At 37.8% G+C, this 21,583-nt stretch overlaps 1 protein-coding gene across 1 annotated transcript in view; it reads right to left on the bottom strand.

Moving 5' to 3' along the window:
* The window catches only part of LOC109038378 (atrial natriuretic peptide receptor 1), a 405,535-nt gene that overhangs the window by 111,006 nt on the left and 272,946 nt on the right, over positions 1–21,583 (bottom strand). Inside the window, exons 13-15 of the mRNA XM_072306602.1 lie at positions 7,883–7,960; positions 6,762–6,938; positions 1,299–1,458 (exon numbers count right to left, since the gene is read on the bottom strand). Of these exons, the coding sequence (XP_072162703.1) occupies positions 1,299–1,458; positions 6,762–6,938; positions 7,883–7,960 (415 nt within the window). The remainder of the gene's footprint in view (positions 1–1,298; positions 1,459–6,761; positions 6,939–7,882; positions 7,961–21,583) is intronic.

The following is a 21,583-nucleotide window of genomic DNA, read 5'->3' as shown; positions in this document are numbered from 1 at the left end:
CATGCATGCATGCAAGTAACAAGTAACGACGGTTGTAAGTACGGGGTTTAAGGATGGCCGACAATGATGACGTCTCTGGCGCGAAAGTCAAAACGGCCACTTTTTTCTTTCCATTTCTGAAAATATTTTTAAGTATAAGTTTAATGTGAGTGCCTATAAAAATCGTTCATGTAAAAAATATTTGGCATTGATTTAAAAAAAATTGAATACCTTCAAAACACTTTGAGGAAAAAGTTGCAATAATATTGAGACTTTAATTTAACTTTCTTGTCATCTTCTTTCAACAATAATGCAACAAAAATTACGCCAAAAAGTTACAACTGTTTTATGATGTCGCAACAAGTTGCAACTGTGGCTACTTGGGGCACGTGATGACTCTGTGAGAGCTCTACTTTGATCGTATGATACGGGCTCAAATCCGAAGTAACTCACGGGGTACATATTGGATCCCAACGATGACCCGTTGAGCGCAAACTATCCGTTCGGTGAGCCCCGAAAACGAAAACCGAGTTCAAGAGAGAGTACGGATTCACTGGAGTGGATTCAGACGATCTATCTAACCCAACGTGAGCATACGCTTTGGGTGACATTATCAAAATTCTGGCCGATGTCACCGAAAATTTAGGTGATATTAGTTTTACTAGGGTACACCAAGCAGGACGGACATTTTTTACAGTGCACATCTTCATAGGTATCTGTGCAGCACTTTCCTCGGCAAAAATTTTTCCAATAAATGGATATCCGGATCCATTCAACATTTTAAAACTGATCCACGTTTAAAATCTAAGTATTGTCATGCAATTTGTGAGCACACTAATGTACTCTCGGGACATGAGGAAATAAGTGAGGCGATTAACGCAAAAAAGGGAAGCATGCGATAGTCCCTTTTTCGGATATGTAAGTATGTGTATTTAATGTGCGACTAGACAAGGTCTGAACCGGAAGACAACGTTACATGTTTTCTCTTCAAATCTTACGTAGAAAACGATTCCTGGATGAGGTATTAACACATATTTTTAACGCAGATCAAATGGTACCTACAAAAAACGTCATGCGTATTTTTGCCATGTATCCAATGTTAATTATCAACACCTGAATCTTGTTTAATAGTTGACTTCCATACTTCCCGTCGCGTGTGATTCGTTTTATTCGTGAACTTTTGAGGAGAAAGCGCATGTTGCAAAGTGCCGTGGGTTAATTAATAATACGTGGGGAATCAATAATACCTTGCCTAGTGGCCCTTTAACTTTCGGATGAAGTAACAATTATGATGAAATATAAAACTTAATTATACCTACTCGTGTAGTATGATAAGTCTTTGAAAACTTCTGTTGGTGTTGTGAGCGTGACAAGACCAAAGTCCGAAAGTTTCAGCACAAATCGGCCATCAATGAGGCAATTGCCAGACCGGAGTTTGCCATGCACACCCACCTCACATCCGTGTAAGAAAGCCATTCCCTGTTCAAATAGAAACATGATAATCAATGGTTAACGTAATGTGCTCCCACGGCCCTATAGCGGCGAACGTAATGGAATAACCGCCTATTTGGTGTGTGTAGGGTGAGGGTGAGGGTGTGCCTGTGTGTGTGCCAATCATGTAGTTCATAAATTCGATTATAATATTGTCAGTCACCTGAATAAACTGAAACTGTTTCAGGTCATTCCATGTATCATGTAGGTAGGATTCTTTTATTGTACCAAAAAATACGTGCACAGATGGGAAATTTCATGAATTATTTGAAACTTGTGAGGATGCATTCAGGAGGCCAAGAAACGCCCAGAAACAGTGATATTCGATTTTGACATTTTCCAACCCAAGCCTAAAACATTCACGAGTTGCAAATGTTTTCATTTAGTTTTAATACACTAATTCCCTTCCAGGTTCGAGTAAATTTGGCAACAGTGTAAATGGTCGAAAATAGTTCTGAAGGGATGAAAACAACTCTTTTACATTATTTTATTACAATTTATGAGATACATTAGCCTCCTCAGCTTCGGAGGACCTGTTCTGAGGTTGATAAAAAACTGTCAAATGCGAGCATTTTGCTGCGCGCAGCGCCTCAAAACTAACTGCGCCCTGACCCCCCCTCCCTCCTCTTTGGGTCAAAAGTGGAATTTTCTCGTTCAAAATAGGCCTCTGGATCACTTTCCAAGAGATGGTCAGGTCTGAAATCATTTCGGCGCATTTTACAACCGAAAAACGTAGTTCCGGGAATTTGCCTATTTTCTCCCCATTTAAACCAATGTAATTTCTTCCAAAATTTGCATCGCTCTGGGGGAAAGTGTAGACTTCACCTATGGTGCTGAAACTTCAGAATTATCTTTTGGGGACCAAAAGGAATGGGAAAAAGCCCGGGGAGCAAGGTTTTGAGATGGTTGTCTAAAAACGGAACACCCTAATGTTCAGTCTCTCAAACAACGTAGTTGAATGATGAACTTTTTTTGGGGAACATTTATTTTTCATAGAAATTTCTATTCCTATTTAATGGGGTTTTAATAGCTCTCCTATTGATTCGGGTGAGACACCAAGTGCATATTCATCCTCGCAAATGCAGAGACTTTTTTTTATAACTTTTCTTCACCACCAGGTTTACTGTTTATCCTTTCAAGCAAGGTGATAGGTTCTGCGCAGAACTATATAAGTAAAAGAAAGGAAATAATTGAAAAAAGAAAAAAAAATTACTTGAATTTTTCGTCAAGAATACTGCTCTTGAATCAAGAATAAGGTCACTGGAATAAGGCCGAATCCTGCTTGATATGAGCGGCAGCGGCTTTTTTCTCAAAGTAGGTACCTACGCATTTTGCAGCTTAAGCCGAGAGAAATCTCCTCCTAGCGGCAAATTCAAGAATATTAATTCTTACGTAATCATTTTTTTCCAGTACAAAAGCTCCGCAAATTCCACTAATCAAAGAGGCTTGTGAGATGCATATGCATTGCGCTGCTCTAAAAATGTTCCGAGAGTTTTCCATCAGAAATGTTTTTTTACAAAGAACAAAATGGCAGGCATAGTCAATAGACAAGTTTATTCATCATGTGATCAACGAAGGTGACGTCATGACTCTGCATTGCGAAATTTTCTGCATTAAAAAATATTTCCACTGCACGTAATTTAGGCATTTTTCGGTGAAAGGGCGTATGAGACGTCCATTGCTGCTAAGATTGTGCAACGTAGTTCTCTATCCGACTGTTTTGCTGTTTATTTTTCGTTGAATCTGCTCAGAGTTTTTCCTGGCGATTTAAAGGACATAAATCGACTGTGAATGAATTTCATTTGCCGCGAACGGTAAGAAAACTGCGCAATCGCAACAGCATGGCAAGCTCCATTCGCCCTTTTACCGAAAAAGTCCTCAAATTCTACTGTTTCAAAAGATTCAACTGAATAAATAAATATTACATCGATTAATTCGTGGCCAAAACTGTTGAGAAGAAATCAGAGGAAGGGCATGAAGGTTGGACGGAGATGAGAGGCTACCTGAGCCGAGCCGGTGCGGAGGAGTCTCGGACCCGCACAAGGGGCTTCGGTTGGGGTCTAAACTGGATTTCACAATCCACGCGGGGTTTGGGAATATGCGTCCCGGCAAACATTGCGGCACTACCGATGGTATCGGTTAACTACTGTACCAACACAGCGTTACCGATACTTGAAATTGTGAAATAAAAAGTGGCAGAAAGGTGAAACTTTGCAAATTTGAAGTTACGAGGTAGAATTAGTGCGGTGTTCCCTGGTAAAAATGATCAGTTGACGGTGTATCAGTTTGTCAACGATGTTTTGGCGCGGAGCATCAGTAGACATCAACTGAGATCGGGTCAGTTGATGGCTTCAACTGATCGAAACTAATAAGTGGTGGCAGTTCGAAGTATCAACAGATCTGAAATGATACTTGGTTTCAGTTGGTACCATGTATCAACTGATAAGACATAAATTAAAAACGCACTATCTGCTTGTGTTATTTTACGTATTTATTCAGTTTCTCACGTTTATCTCACGATTTGACGACCACAAAGCGCTACTGGGAATTACCGTTCTCGTATTTCTGACACGAGTTTTAGCAGGCAGCGCTCATTCCCAAACGGTCTCCCATCCAAGTACTAACTACGCTCGGCGTTGCTTAACTTCGGTGATCGTCCAAGAGACAGAGCCACTACTCTATCCGCGCATGCGATCAAAGTAGACGTATTTTTGCCATTTCAGGGCCCCCACTAGAATCAATTTGACAGAGAGTGATGATTTTGTGTTGAATTTGAATCTACACTTAATTTTTTCATTTTATTTTTTAATCACTTAAAATGTAAGTGAAGTTTTACAAGTTATGTTTTCCTTAAAGATGAGACTAAGAAACACAAAATGCGAAACCAAAAATAATAATTAAAGATATAAAAAAAGATGAAATGATGAAAAATCAATAATCAACTTATAAGAACTTGAAAATAATCATGAAAAAAATTTGAAAACAAATAATTAAATCTTTATTGCGGGAGGGTCAAAAAAATTTCATTAACATATTTATATGAATTTAATGTGAAAAAAAAAATTGATCAAGGTAATTTTATGTGTTTTCGTCACATTCTTTTCATGTAATTTTTATGTGTAAATTATGGAAAAAAATATTTTCGAGTGATGAGCGTTGAAGAAATTGATATGTCTTTATATGAATTTTCAGTTAAGAAAAAAAATGATCGAGATAATTTTTATGTGTTTTTGCCACGTTCTTTTTGTGCAGTGATAAAATTATGTTAAAAAAGGGCTCAAGTTGTCGCCGGTAAGGAAATCATTTACTTAAATTCATGTAAATTTTATATGATAAATGTTTAGTCTCCTCGAAATCACATCTTGTTTCTTTTTAAATTTTTTGATATGAATTTGAAGTGAAATTCATGTACCTAAACACTTGATTTACCAAGATTATTTTTCTTCAGTTTTACGTTATTTTTAATATATTTTTTACGTAAGTAAATGTTATTGTATTTTCCAATATTTTCACGTACTTTTACCAGGCGTGAGGAAAAAATTGAAAAGATGTACAATTGATTCCATGGTTAACGCCCTAAGGACATTTTTACGTAAAAAAGATAGAAATGTATATAAATTTACGTTTTTTTAAACGTGAAAGCGTTCTAAGAGCCGTCAACCATGTGATAAATATTACATGTTTTGTATTAATATTTACGGCTTATTAAGAAAAAAAAAAGGTTAAAATTTATCTCTTTTTTGTAGGGGGAAAAAATTCTTACTGGGGATGGTATCAACCAAATATAGTATCTAGTAATATGAGATCAGTTACGATGGGAGCGGCTCAAAAATTACACATTATACCCCCTTTTACATGGGGGATTCTCCTGATCAAAATCACAACACATTGAAGTAGGCATTGCACAGAATTTTTGGTATAAAATCCATGCTCCCGTGCCGACAAACCCATGGAACTGGTGTGAAGGACCGATTTTTGTGTAACAGCAAGCAGCGCTGGGTACCCACCTACGTATTGCACTGTCCTTAAACTCCTCCTTTCTTTAGCAAGTGACATAATCTTTGAACGGCCGTAGAATTTCAAATAATCAGCATTAGGTATTCGAGATTTTAAAACCATAAAATAATGCATTAACCTACCGTAGAAAAAAATTGAATGGAAAAGGGATTAAAATAATATAAATATCTCTATTGATGTAGTGGCCCTGAAGTCTAGATGCCTTGATGAAGTGGCCTAGTGGGCCTTGTCAAACATGCCAACCAGATCGTCCTGTTAAAATGCATACGTAGCCTCATTGGACTAAGTTTAAACTTGTAATTGACGTCTATTGAATTTCTGTTTGGATGAGTTGATGTTCAACAGATGTCAGTTCATGCTGGACCGATATCAATTGAACCTCAAGTGATACGTAGCAAATTTCAACTGTTACCTATTGAGGCTCAACATAGATCTATTGAGTATAATCTGGTATCAGTACAACCTCTACTGGTACCAACTGTTACTCATCAAATATTTGTAGACTTTCAACTGGTATCAGTTGGTAACCGTCGATATCAGTTAAAATCAGTTAATATCAGTTCATTTCCGCTACTGATTATAACTGTTATCAACCTATCATTTTTACCAGGTTAAAAGTTTTTCAAACTTTTTGAACTTCCTGTAAGTCTGATGATGTTAAATTGAGGACTAAAGGGCTAAAAAATTAGTGCCTTGCGCCTCAAAATTACTGGGTTTCCTCCAAAATAAAGTTTTCCAGGTATATAAATCCAACACAGGTACTTACTAGGAGAAATTTTCTCGAATATATTCCAGGAAATAATTTGATGACACTTTTGCATCTCCTGTATCCATCTGGTGAGGTAAACATTGCACTAAACACTACAGCCAACTTGTGTTACCAAATGTGACGACACACCTTTCCAATGACTTTTCTCGCTTAAATCAACATGCTAATTCGATATTGCAATTTCCATCGGAACAAAAATGTTTGCACATTTCCATCGAATCGGAGAAAGCATGATCATGACTAATTTATTATGCTAAAATTTACCCTTGGCACGAGTAACCGACCGGACACTTTTGGTCTTCAAAATTTCATTTTTCCCCCACATTTCAATGCATGAAGTTTCCAATTATGCCTCACTCTGATCGCGGAAGCTTCACTCGGGGGCTAATTCTCGCTGATTTGTTGCGACTGTAATCTCCTGTGCGACACTTTGGCAAGGTGCCAGGTAGATATCCAGATAAATCAGTTCCCTTCAGAGTAAATGTCAATTTTACTTAGATCTCACCTTAACGATATCGTGGATGAGTGACATGCGAAAATTCCAGTCCAATTTCAAAGCTTCGTTCTCGAGTACGTCCTTGAGGCTCCCTTTTGGGCAGTACTCAGTTAGTATCAAGACGTACGGACACTCGATGCAGGCTCCAATGAATCTCACCGTGTTTTCGTGTGTGACGTCTCGAACCTGAAATACGCTACTTTTCTAAGTTTGCAATTCGAAGAGGAAGCGTTAATCCTTTAAAAACTAGCCTTACCTACCTACATTTTGAAGGAATGCAAAAAAAACTAAAGAAAAAATAATCGTTTGGTTTGAGAGATCTGAGTGAGAGATTGGCATAGTCGAATTGAACAACATTTTGGAATTATAGTATAGCCACTATTTCCAGCTAATTTGAAAAAAACATCCTTTGCCAATAGTTTCTTAATACAGATAAGTCCTGTCATAAAAAAGTCAGAAATTTTAGTTTCTGATGAAAACATTTATAGTTTAAATGAGCTAAGACTCCATGGAAACTGGGAAAGATTATGCTGATGGTTGACCGATAAGCGATATCAGCGCTGGTCTCCCAAAATGTGGTGCTTTTGCACCATTTCATAATATTTTACAGATATAGTTTCACAAAATGTAAACCATTCGAAGTTTATGAAAATACTCTGAAAATATTTTGAGGTATGCGATCTCTGAATAATCCTAAAACATCCTCGATGTAATTTCTTTCCTTTCCTATCCTTGGACTTAAGTTCGTTAATCGTTTATCGTAAATCGTTCGAGTTCCGGTGTCGCAATAACCGCGAATCGGTGATTCATTTGTCTTTATTTTTTTCGGCAGAGAAAAAGAAATGAATTACCTCGAGCCGTCACAGTTTTTTCTCTAAATTTCTTGTATTTGATGTTTTATACTTTGCAGCAGCCTTTCCCGCCAAAATTGTTACTTTTTACTAAATTCTCGACTGATCAAGTTGTTATTCAGCGGCATCGACATCTAATATCTCTGTACAGTCTCACTCTAATAATCCTACCCTTCCAATAATCTGTTTCACTCTCTTGACAGGTTATTCACAAGTTTGACAAGATATGAGTAAGTACGTAGTTAACGAGATTATTTTAATTTAGATGAAATGACTTACTTGCTTCACCTCTCTAAGTAACTTTTTATTGATATCGACTTTCCTTTTGACAATTTTTTTTATTGCTACTCTTGAGCCCTGTAAAAGAGGTTTCATAATTTTAGTATCAGAGACTTGAATGAAGACATATCGACGGTGAAAGTCGGCAATCACATAACTCGTTTGCGGTGTCTGAAAATATCCGCCTCTACGTCATTTTTTTAAACAAGAACAAATTGATATTATTTCTTGAAGTTTTTGCAGAATTTTCTTCGCATTGAGAAGAAAAATCATTACAGTTTTAAAGAATTGCCGTTGAGTACTTTTCCATTTAAAAAATAAAGTATGACAGGAAGTCTGCGACGTCGCAAACCGAGTTATGTGATTGCCGACTTTTACCGTCGATATACGCTTTGTGCATTGAAAATGACCAAAAGTAACTCCTAATCAAGCCAGTTGTGTTCTCTGATGCACAAGTTCAAACCTCTCGTTCATAGAAAAAGCAATATAAGGTGAGGTCAGGTAACTGGGCAATTGTTGGGAGGAAAATGCCACATTTTCAACTTTATGATTTTTTTTTATCATTATATTGACAGTAGAGGCTACTTTTTTATTTTTCTAGTAAGTATAACACCTAGTCTAAATGTAAGATGTAGTCGAAAGTCGAATTTCATCACTCGATTTTCCCCTTCAAATTTTCAAGAATGTCCTGTTTTTTTGACCCCGTTCCCCTAAGTCGTAAGGTAACTGGACTACCCCCCCCCCCCCACCCTTAATTTTTGAGGGGGAATTATATTTTTAATTCTTATCGGCCAGCAGGTTGTGTCCTTCTCATGGAGGTTCAAGAAAATGTAATTTAAATTTATGTAAAAATGTTTAAGTGGTTAAACATGATGTAGTAACAGTTTTCGACAAAAAAAAACCTCAAATCTGAGATTGGAATACCTAACTGTCAAAAAAAAATTGTTTCATTCTAGATAAGGGCATAGAACTTTAAGTATTTTTAACTATCAAGAAGTATTGTACTTCAGGACATTTTTTGGCCAGCTTCAGTAAGAATAAGGATGATAAATTTTTTTAAAAAAAAAAAGAAAAAAACTTAAGCCACGAGGCTGATTACGGTAGAGTAGGTATAGCGCCATAAAGTTCCTGGCTAAGCAAAGCAACTTTAGGTGTTATTAAATTCATTATAGGATGAGGTTTATAATAACATTTTACTAAATGGAATTAAAGAAAAACTTTTAATTCAGATTTGAAAGGGGCAGGTGGCACCTGCCCAGTTACCTTGGAGTGGGTATGATCAGTTACTCCACTAAGGCGAAATTTTCATGGTAACTGGGCATCAACCCTTTGCAGCCAATGTTTTCATCCAATAATGTTGTAATTTCTCACGCATTACACAAATACATCATAAATAAACTGGAAAAGTCAAAGTTAAATAAAGTATTTACTTAGAGTGCGATATGAGGCTCTTTCCGGGACCACCTCCGGGATATTTTTTTTAAAAAAAAGCTGTTCAATTTCCGGCACCTTACCATTCACCGAAAAAATTTTTTTGTGAGGTTACGTTTACATATTCTAGATGTCTTTACGTCATAATGAAAGTATACGAACTGTGAAAACAATTTTAGCACTAATAGGGTAGAAATACAAAGGGTATGGCCCAGTTACCCGACCTCACCTTACTACTACTTGAGTTAAATGGCACACTCGACGTTCCCGTGAAAATCTCTGCCGTAAGAAAACAAAAGGACAATCTCAATCTCGACAGATTGGTTCAGATGATGCACGTCGTTATAACACCTTGAAGAACACAGCGTGGGGAAGGGACATAGCTCGATCACGATTAAGCCTGCCAAACCCGTAATTATCTTTATTTGGAGTCAATATCAGTTAGGTATTTGTGTTCGGCGAACCGTATTCGAAGTAGGTGAAATTTTGAAGAGATAGAGCGTAAGATAGACCAGGGCCAAGCTTTTGGAAGGCTATAAAAATTGTTTGGTTGCAGATATAAAAAATCTAATTGGCCCCAGATGTTCAATATACCCTCGGCTATCATGAAACGTTCACTTTGATTTACTTAATTCTATGTTTTGGTTTTGTCAAAATTGCAAATCGACGGTGAAAGTCGGCAATCACATAACTCGATTTTCGGCGGTTTTGAGTTAGCTGCAGAAATGAAGTGTAGAAGGTGCCCTTTACCTGCTACCAAAATATTTCAGCCGAAAAAAATCTGGAAGTCACCTAAAAACGTAGAACTCAAAACACACATCTTGGCGTTAATTCCAATAACACATAACTCGTGCCGTCGCGCCGCATTTTTACACAACGCGCGCTCTCCCGGGAAGAACCTCGAGCAGTTTAGGAGGGAAAATTAAAAGTTAGTACGTCACGGAATCCTCAAACAACAAAAATATTATTACTGTTTTAATATCTAACATCTAATCCGACGGATAACTGAGTAATCGTCCGCGCGCTTATTTTTATCTTCATTTCATTTTAATTCGTAATTCGACGGCGTGAAGTCCGCAATCACATAACGACGGTGTAAGTCGACAATCACATAACTCGTTTGCGGTGTCTGAAAATCTCCGCCTCTATGTCATTTTTTTAAAGGAGAACAAATTGACATCATTCCTTGAAGTTTTTGCAGAATTTAATTCGCACAGAGAAGAAAACTCACGGCAGTTTTAAAGAATTGCCGTTGAGTAGTTTTCCGTTTAAAAAATGAAGTGTGACAGGAAGTCTGCGACGTCGTAAACCGATAGTTACCTATGTGATTGCCGACTTACGCCGTCGAATCGTTTTCCAGTGTCAATTTAAAGATTCGCTACCAATTAAAGTTTGTTAAAAGGAACTTTAGGCTACTTTTAAAGTGAGAGGACTCTTATTCAGTCTTTATTCGGACAACATCGGCGAAGAATAGGTTTGAATCAGTAATTCGCCAATCACTTATCTCGGAATTCAGTGTTGGACATTACTTCCACAAACACATAACTCGGTTTGTCGGTCATTTCTCCTGACAGACGAGAATATTATTCAAAATGATGATAGAGTCTTATAAAGCATCTTATCCTTGCTGTCTCTGAGAATTACTTCCCCTCTACCTTCAAAGATGAGGAATGTAGAGAGTTTTTTCCCTCTCCTGAAAAATCGCGTTTTCCGAGTTATGTGATTGCCGACTTGCACCGTCGAAATGTGTGGAAAATGAGGAAGTGACCATTTATTCCAATGAGGTGGGTTAAGTGGACACATGCAATGATTACATATTTTTGAAGGGAAAAGCTTTGAATAACTTTAAGAAACAAAAGCAAGACAAAGGTAAGTTATAATAAAACATCTCATTTTGAGACTCAGGCTATTCTCTTGGTTTTTCAACCCTGTTCTAGTAAATATTTGAAACACAAAAATAATTAACTCAAATGCTTTAGCTAGAAAAATAAAAGTCTTCGTGATATGTTGTCCTATTGCCATGGCATGCTTTTACTACTGATAAATACTGAAAGGATACTTTTATACAGTAGTTGGTATTTCCAGTTAACCCTACCCAGTGTATATGACCCCTTAGCCCCACCTTGACATTTTTCAGAAAAAGCATCACTAATATGTTTCATTTGCGTCAATCAAAAAAGAAACTACTATCAAAAGAGCACAATGAAGTAGGGAAAACAATGGTGTACTTAGGTATCGATTTTTGATCCAAAAATCAAGAGGCCCAGGTAGACTTGGGAAGGAACCGGAAAAAAGGAGGGGTATCGATAAGGGCCGATTTTGGCCCCACTTCAAAAAATCATCTGAACCCATATTTTAAGTACCCTAGGGTAGGTGCATTCTGGCGCAAAATATTTTTGCGATTGTGCATCGTTTTCCTGCCAAAACAGCCGACTCAATTTTTCGGCTGAAAAATGGTTTTAATTTCATGACGAGCCCAAAAAAGCTTCGTTTCATGAGTACGGGAGGTACATGTACGTAATTTTTTGCGTACTTTTCAACGGAACAGGCGAAAATTGTCTAAACCTACTTTTAAGGGGTCATTCTAGACGTTTTCAACGATTTTTTGGGTTTTTTGGCAATTTTTCACCTATAACAAGAAAACTGATGATTATACAACAAAAACGATTGCAGATTCAAAAAGAGCGTAAAAAATCCGTTAGAAATCATTGGTTAGACATTTTCTCAGCTTAAACTGTCAACACGAAAAAACAGCTCTAAACTTGAGAAAACCGAAAAAACTGCATTTTCCACGATTATTAGTCTTCATTTACACCCAGCACAATTTTGCCACATCACCAAAATTTAACAGATTAAAGTTACATACCAGTACATGAAACACGCCAAAAATTACGGTGTGGAAAAATTGTGCTCATAGTTAAAAATGGACTTTTGTTGAATGGAACCATCCTTGAATAAAAGATGAAAATTCTCTAACTCTCCGGGAAGATTCGCCAATCATTCATGGGATACCTGTATCCTGGTAATTTTTTGCGTACTTTCGATTGGGACGAGTGAAAATGGTGAAAAATCATGTTAAGTGGGCCATTCAGAGAATTTTTCAAGATTTTAGGGGGGTTTTGGGGTTTTTCTGCGGGGGGGTAGGGGTTGTTGGGGGGCTTGGAGAGCATTTTTTGTTTGTAATACACCAAAAAAATAACAAATTCAGAAAGAACGCGAAAAATTCGATAGGATTCGATACTTGACACTCTCTCTCAGCTTGGACTGTCCACACGAAAAACGGTCTCAAACTCGAGAAACTGGAAAAAACGGCCTTTTCTCCAGCTCCCCAGTCATAATTTACATCAATAGCTTAACAAAAGGTTTTTTCGTTTTTTTTTCGTAAAACTCCCTCTAATGGAGATAAATTTTTAAAAATTTTTTTATTATAATTATTCATTCATTTATTTCTTTCTTTATTAAACAAGTCACTTTATTCTGAACAATCATATACAAACTGTATACTTAGTACTAAAATACATCGCATTACAGTTAAAAAATTAAATAAGGGCCTTACATCTGCCTTCTGCATACACACCCGAACCACCCTCTGGTATTTCTTTAATAAAACCTAGTGGAGTTATTGACCGTTAAAAAAAATACCGTTTTACCGTACGTCCTGACCAACTTTATTTGCGACGTGCGGTAATACGGTATTTTTTTTACGGTCAATAACTCCATTAAGAGGGGTTTTACGAAAAAAAAAATGAAAATACCTTTTGTTAAGCCATTGATGATCACTTTACGAAACCACAAGTTTTTTCGGTTCCGACAATTAGGACAGCCTTTGTGACGTCATATCTGAACACGTGCGGTATTTTTTTCAAAAATTGAACTCCCCGAAACTCGAGAACCACGCATCGTAAAGGATTTTGGTACGGGACTTTTCTGCTTGTTTTGAGCCATGGAACAACCCTGGAAGTTTGTCGTCACTTAGTTGTTACACCTTGTATACTGCTTAACGATCTAACCTGTTAAGTGACCAGGATGTAAATTATGACTGGGGAGCTGGAGAAAAGGCCGTTTTTTCCAGTTTCTCGAGTTTGAGACCGTTTTTCGTGTGGACAGTCCAAGCTGAGAGAGAGTGTCAAGTATCGAATCCTATCGAATTTTTCGCGTTCTTTCTGAATTTGTTATTTTTTTGGTGTATTACAAACAAAAAATGCTCTCCAAGCCCCCCAACAACCCCTACCCCCCACAGAAAAAACCCCAAAACCCCCCTAAAATCTTGAAAAATTCTCTGAATGGCCCACTTAACATGATTTTTCACCATTTTCACTCGTCCCAATCGAAAGTACGCAAAAAATTACCAGGATACAGGTATCCCATGAATGATTGGCGAATCTTCCCGGAGAGTTAGAGAATTTTCATCTTTTATTCAAGGATGGTTCCATTCAACAAAAGTCCATTTTTAACTATGAGCACAATTTTTCCACACCGTAATTTTTGGCGTGTTTCATGTACTGGTATGTAACTTTAATCTGTTAAATTTTGGTGATGTGGCAAAATTGTGCTGGGTGTAAATGAAGACTAATAATCGTGGAAAATGCAGTTTTTTCGGTTTTCTCAAGTTTAGAGCTGTTTTTCGTGTTGACAGTTTAAGCTGAGAAAATGTCTAACCAATGATTTCTAACGGATTTTTTACGCTCTTTTTGAATCTGCAATCGTTTTTGTTGTATAATCATCAGTTTTCTTGTTATAGGTGAAAAATTGCCAAAAAACCCCAAAAATCGTTGAAAACGTCTAGAATGACCCCTTAAAAGTAGGTTTAGACAATTTTCGCCTGTTCCATTGAAAAGTACGCAAAAAATTACGTACATGTACCTCCCGTACTCATGAAACGAAGCTTTTTTGGGCTCGTCATGAAATTAAAACCATTTTTCAGCCGAAAAATTGAGTCGGCTGTTTTGGCAGGAAAACGATGCACAATCGCAAAAATATTTTGCGCCAGAATGCACCTACCCTAGGGTACTTAAAATATGGGTTCAGATGATTTTTTGAAGTGGGGCCAAAATCGGCCCTTATCGATACCCCTCCTTTACTTTCAAGGACAACAATCACAAACCGATTCCGGAATCCTTTACTGAGGTAGGTATAAAAGGGGGGCACTACCATCTGTTTCGAATGATGCAAGTCACTTATTTAACTGTTCCACCAGGGGGCGCTGGGAGCAAGTGACCACTTAACCCGTCGTGTCCACATAACCTCAGTCTACCCTACAGGATGTCTCCTGACCACTAGGGTGCCCCTAAAAAAGTTCGACCCTCAAAAAGTTACATTTTCTGGTTATAAAAGTGTTCCGTTTGGTTAGAAAACACTTTTGACCAAGTTTTAGATTTTTAGGTACCTAAAGTTAAAGTGCTGCCACATCGCACATTATTTGTGAAATTTGCGATCCCGATAGTTGAGGTTTTTGGCGATTTGATGACTTTTTTTATTGACGATACAGTAACGCTAGAGCCCCGAAAATGTTAGATAGTAGCCTCCTAACGCACTAATGTTGATATAAATTAAACATTTGGGCGTGCAAAACAGGGAAGTATGTTTTAAAAATTCGGAAACTTGGCCGAGAACGCTTCTCAGGCGCAGATGGGATACAAATCAGCGAGTTGACTAATTCTTTAATGTTTGAAGAAATATTGCTATCGTCGTAAAAATTTTAGGTAGTTGACTTCAAATAGACTACTTTTGATATAAATTACACATTTAAGCGTAGAAATCGCGGAAATATTTTTTAAAAAATCGGAAACTTGACCGAAAACGCTGTTTTGGCGCAAATGTGCATTTCGGCGAAAATTGGTTACTTTTTTAATTTTAATATTTTAATATTTATTTTAATATTACAATATTTTAATACTTCTGGCGTTGTATAAACTGAAGGTAGTAGACTTCGAACAACACACTTTTGACAAAAAATAATAGTTTTGGTCCCAGATACAGACAGTTTAGATTTCGACATTAACTAAGAGTGTGCGCTCCGCAGAAATTCTCTTCTGGTAATGTCCCTTAACAACGCGTAAATTTTCTGTCTCTGGGACCAAAATATTATTTTTTGTCAAAACTATGTTGTTAGAAATCGACTACCATCAGTTCTTACAACGCCAGCAATATTTATCCGAAAATAAGGACAATAATCAATTTTCGCCGAAATGCATATTTGCGCCAAAACAGCGTTTTCGGTCAAGTTTCCGATTTTTTAAAAAATATTTCCGCGATTTCTACGCTTAAATGTGTAATTTATATCAAAAAAAGTCTATTTGAAGTCAACTACCTAAAATTTTTACGACGATAGCAATATTTCTTCAAACGTTAAAGAATTAGTCAACTCGCTGATTTGTATCCCATCTGCGCCTGAGAAGCGTTCTCGGCCAAGTTTCCGAATTTTTAAAACATACCTCCCTGTTTTGCACGCCCAAATGTTTAATTTATATCAACATTAGTGCGTTAGGAGGCTTCTATCTCACATTTTCGGGGCTCTAGCGTGACTGTATCGTCAATAAAAAAAGTCATCAAATCGCCAAAAACCTCAAATATCGGGATCGCAAATTCATTTAAATAATTTGAACTCGAACAGGGCATAGAGATGTTGTATCGGTTTCCGCTAACCCAAGTAGCATTGTCATCTACTTTCTAGGTGGTGCTCATCAAGAAAATGTCTACTTTCCAGATAGAACAATTTCCTTGAAAGAAAATAGGTATAAAGTAGATCTAGAAAACAGACACAAGAAAATAGAGAAAAAATACATTTTTTTCCTTGCATTTTCTTGAAAGAAAACATTAAGAAATTGGCTGGAAAATAATTATATTTTCAATGAATTTTCTATCTTTTTTCCAAGTGGGATATTGACAGAAAGTAGACCTTTAAAATAGATCTATTTTCTTTGGTCAGACTTTAGACTCGCAATGTTTTTTCTTTCTATTTTCTGGACAACTCTCATTTTCTTTGTTTTTTCTAGAAATTCGCAAATTTCGCAAATGTGCGATGTGGCAGCACTTAAACTTTACCTGAAAATCTGAAACTTGGTCAAATGTGTTCTCTAACCAAGTAGAACACTTTTATAACCAGAAAACGTAACTTTTTGAGGGTCGAACCTTTTTTGGGACACCCTACTGACCACCCTTTCCAGGCTTTTTTCTTGGTTGTTTTAGGTCTCACTGTTCGTCGGGGACCGCAGCTCCATCGAGACTGCATGAAACTCAAGTAACAGTGCATTTGCCTGGCATACCTGTCCGTTGGATTAATTGCAATGCCGTTTTAAGGGTCATGACCCTTAAAACTGATTAACGAGGTAACACTGCATTTTCACCAGCTCCGCAAACTTTGATTCTTATCGGTAAAAGTCCCCTCATCGTTCCTAATGCTTATCGGAATTATTTCGATAGCTTCCCAAGTATAGCAAAATAGAATTTTTTTCTAGAAAAAAAATATACAGAAAATTTCTAGAAAAACAAAGAAAATGAGAAATATCCAGAAAATAGAAAGAAAAAACATTGCGAGTCATCAAAAGTCTGGCCAAAGAAAATAGATCTATTTCATAGGTCTACTTTCTGTCAACATCCCATTTGGAAAAAAGATAGAAAATTTATTGAAAATAGAATTATTTTCCAGCCAATTTCTTAATGTCTTCTTTGAAGAAAATTCAAGGAAAAAATGTATTTTCTTTCTATATTCTTGGGTCTATATTCTAGATCTACTTTATACCTATTTTCTCTCAAGAAAATTGTTCTACCTAGAAAGTAGACATTTTCTTGATGAGCGCCACCTAGAAAGTAGATGACAATGCTACTTGGGTTAGCGAAAACCGATACGGCATCTCTATGCCCTGTTCGAGTTCCAATTATTTACATGAATTAAACTCGTCTACTTATGTAAAGTGATAAAAAAATATCATTCCGTACACTTTTTACCAAGCACCATTTTTGCACTATCCGCGACTGAAGTTCCGATAGTTCGGTGAGAAATTCAAAGAGATCCCTCTTTCTTTCTATCAGCACTTGAGAAGAGGCCCGCTGGGCACAAGGAAAAACGGAGTGCGTGTCTGTCCTCTTATCGGTCCCAGCCTACCTATACTCTGCCTATCTCCCTCCCGCTCTCCTATTTTTGACGTTTAAATACTTATTGTTCTGTTTCTCTTGAGAGGTAAGGGTGGGAGTAGAAAAGAGAGAGATCTGATTTGGATGCTGAAGCGAATATGCGTGTGGAATCCGAGATAAGACTGGCGCACAGTGGAGTATTATACCCGAAAAGCTGGCGGAAAGTCCAAAAAAAAAATGTGGTAAAAGCTTGGTAAAACAGGTAAATAATGATTCTCTGATATCTACTGCATGACATTGTGACAACAGAATCCGCTTATAATTACTGGATGGTCGAGGAAAAAAGGGTAAACCCAGCGGTTTCGCGCGCATCTTAGCTCTAATTCAGTATTGTTTACGTTCAGCTTTTCAATCAAAGTGTGTATGCAGTGACAGGTACAAGCTACATCTGCAGGCTTATTGGCAGCCATTATTTATGGTAAGTAGTCCCTTTTTACATATATTTTACTATAATTAGAAAGGACCCTACAACAAAACGGCCAAATCGGCCTAAACACGGAATCGTACGATTTTCTCAGGGATGATAGAGGATCTTCCCAGACACTCAAAACTGGTCATATTTTTTGCCTAACCCCCAGGGAAAAGGGGGGAGAGGGGGTCAAAGTCAAAACCTTTAAATTAGCATAACTTCTCAACGGTTTGTCGTAGAAAGATGATCTTGGTGTCAAAATTTCCAGAAAAATGAGAGCTTTCAGAATATGTGTATGAAATCAATTAAATTTTAAAATTTGACCCACTTTTGGGGCATTTTACAAGGTCCCCCTTTCGTAAATTTTCGTTTTTTGAGATTTTCGGTTGTTCGGTTCGCACGGATCAAAACAAAAACAATTTCAAATGAAAGTAGAGCGTTTAAGCTTTAAAACAAGCCCAAGATGATCTTGGGGAAACGATTAGAAGCGGAGTTATGAGTCTTCAAAGTTGACGCGGCGCGCGGGAACCTTGTATGTTCCGAGTCTCAAGGTCACCTGCGCGCCCGGATTGCCTGCAGGTTGCAAGTTTTTGTGTTTTTATGCTTCTGTAGGTCATTTTTAATGTAAATCATTCAATGAAGATAGAATAATCGAAATTTTTTAATTTTACGGGAGGAGCGAGAGGGGGCTTGGAGTATCAACCATTATGTCCATCATACCTCATTAAACATTTGCTGACGATGACGATTCTGCTCTTATAATTTAGAAGAAACCATGGACCCTCAGTTCAAATATACATATGCTCCATACAGAACTGAACCATTTAGAAATTATAACCCATTGATGCCAAATTTTGGGGTACCCCTAATTTTAAATTTTTTTAATTGAGCTATAAGCTACAGCGCTTGACGGAACTCACTTGGTAAAGCCAAATAGTTTCTCGTAGAAGCAGACGAGCTTTGAGCTTCAAGACAAGTCTCAGTTATTCTTGAGGGGGCTATTTGAAACGCAGTTAAAATTTTTTGACGTTAATGTGGTGTACCTACCTCGCCGAAGGCCCATTGTGTAAAATTAAAAAATTCTGATTAAACTATCTTCATTGAATGATTTACATTAAAAATGACCTACAGAAGCATAAAAACACAAAAACTTGCAACCTGCAGGCAATCCGGGGCGCGCAGGTGACCTTGAGACTCGGAACATACAAGGTTCCTGCGCGCCGCGTCAACTTTGAAGACTCATAACTCCGCTTCTAATCGTTTCCCCAAGATCATCTTGGGCTTGTTTTAAAGCTTAAACGCTCTACTTTCATTTGAAATTGTTTTCGTTTTGATCCGTGCGAACCGAACAACCGAAAATCTCAAAAAACGAAAATTTACGAAAGGGGGACCTTGTAAAATGCCCCAAAAGTGGGTCAAATTTTAAAATTTAATTGATTTCATACACATATTCTGAAAGCTCTCATTTTTCTGGAAATTTTGACACCAAGATCATCTTTCTACGACAAACCGTTGAGAAGTTATGCTAATTTAAAGGTTTTGACTTTGACCCCCTCTCCCCGCTTTTCCCTGGGGGTTAGGCAAAAAATATGACCAGTTTTGAGTGTCTGGGAAGACCCTCTATCATCCCTGAGAAAATCGTACGATTCCGTGTTTAGGCCGATTTGGCCGTTTTGTTGTAGGGTCCTTTGATTGTCTGGCATGTATATGCTGTTGTCAAATTGTTCAGTAAAATGGGAATTTTCCATGAAGATACTTAAATAAGATAGTTTCTGAATATGTGCCGGGCTGTGTCGGGCTGAAAATGAAGGATTTCTGTAAACTAGAACCCAACCGCAAGATTCTCCCGCAAAAATTTTTTACCCATAATCACCCTTTGAATTTCTGCGAATTTTTGAAATTGAGCTATGTTTTCAAGCAAAAATCACGTACTTCCGAATTTTGGATCCTATATATTTTCCAGGTCAATAATGTGAGCCTCAGCATTAAATGGAAGTCTTATGACTCTCCTGGAGTTCTTTGTATGTGATTCACACAAATTTGATATGCGAGGTTGCCAATTCTACGTAAATTTTTAGAGTGTGCCACTGTACTACATTGAAAAATTTGTCCGTAATTTAGGCTCTTTTCGGACTGAATATGGATCCTTACTGACACTATGAACCCTTCAGAAACCCTTCCCCACTCCAGAAGTGTCATAAGACTTCCATTTAATGCTGAGGCTCACATTATTGACCTGGAAAATATATAGGATCCAAAATTCGGAAGTCCGTGATTATTGCTTGAAAACAAAGCTCATTTTCAAAAACTCGCAGAATTTCAAAGGGTAAATATGGATAAAAAATGTTTGCGGGAAAATCTTGCGGTTGGGTTTTAGTTTACGAAAATCCTTCATTTTTAGCCTGACACAGCCCGGCACATATTCAGAAACTACTTCGTTCAGGAATTTTCCAGCGTAATATAGTGGCACCCTCTATAAAAATTTACGTAAATTTGGCAACGTCGCATATCAAATCTGTGTGAATCACATACAAAGAACTCCAGGAGTGTCATGAGACTTCAATTTAATGCTGAGGCTCACATTATTGTCGGGTCCGGAGTGGAAAAAGAGAGGGAACCGGAGGACCGTACTAGAAAAAAGGGAAAAAAAGGAGGAAAGGAAAATCCATCTCGGGGACAGAACCCAAGGCAACTAGGCGAACCGCATACCTAGGCATCCCACCACGAGAAGAAGAAAGCATAAACTAAAATCGGAGAAATAAAGCGGAAAGAAAACCTGAACGGAAACTCAACTGGTCAGAAAACAAGATAAACGAGAAAACCTAACATACGAAAAGCATCACCACGGCATGGCACTTCGTGGTGGCATGTCAGGGTATGTACGTCCTGACGCAGCTCGAGGAATGAACGTCTCGAGGGGATCTCTCAGGGAATGGACGTCCTGAGGCAACTCTCTTTCTAGGGAATGGACGTCCTAGAAAGGAGAGAAAAGGAAAAAGACAAGGAGTCGGCTTACTCTAGGCGTTGCAAGAACGGAGAAGCTAAGAACGGGGGAACTCTCGTCGTTGGCCTTCTACAGAGCTGATCGCAGACTGATCGCCGCCGCGGCCACTCTCCTGACCGTCGCCGTGGGTCGCTGCGTGCGCGTGGGCTTGCGCACTGGTCACTTCAATTGGCGCCTGCGCACAACGACTCACGATCAGGAGTGGGGCCGGCAACGGAGTCGCGGCAGAGCGACTGCGACTGGCTGGCGATCCCGCGCTAAAACTAAGCCAAAAACTAAAGAACCTCTTTTTGGGCGTAAGACCCAACAATTATTGACCTGAAAAATATATAGGATCCAAAATTCGGAAGTACGTGATTTTTGCTTAAAAACAAAGCTCATTTCAAAAATTCGCAGAAATTCAAAGGGTGAATATTGGTAAAAAATTTTTGCGGGAGAATCTTGCGGTCGGGTTCTAGTTTACGAAAATCCTTCATTTTCAGCCCGACACAGCCGGCACATATTCAGAAACTATCTTATTTAAGTATCTTCATGGAAAATGCCCATTTTACTGAACGATTTGACAACAGCATATACATGCCAGACAATCAAATTTCTGATTATAGTAATATATATGTAAAAAGGGACTACTTACCATAAATAATGGCTGCCAATAAGCCTGCAGATGTAGCTTGTACCTGTCACTGCATACACACTTTGATTGAAAAGCTGATCGTAAACAATA

The sequence above is a fragment of the Bemisia tabaci genome, chromosome 1 (genome assembly GCF_918797505.1).
Source record: "Bemisia tabaci chromosome 1, PGI_BMITA_v3".
NCBI lineage: Eukaryota > Metazoa > Arthropoda > Insecta > Hemiptera > Aleyrodidae > Bemisia > Bemisia tabaci.
This window is presented reverse-complemented; position numbering and strand designations above follow the sequence as displayed.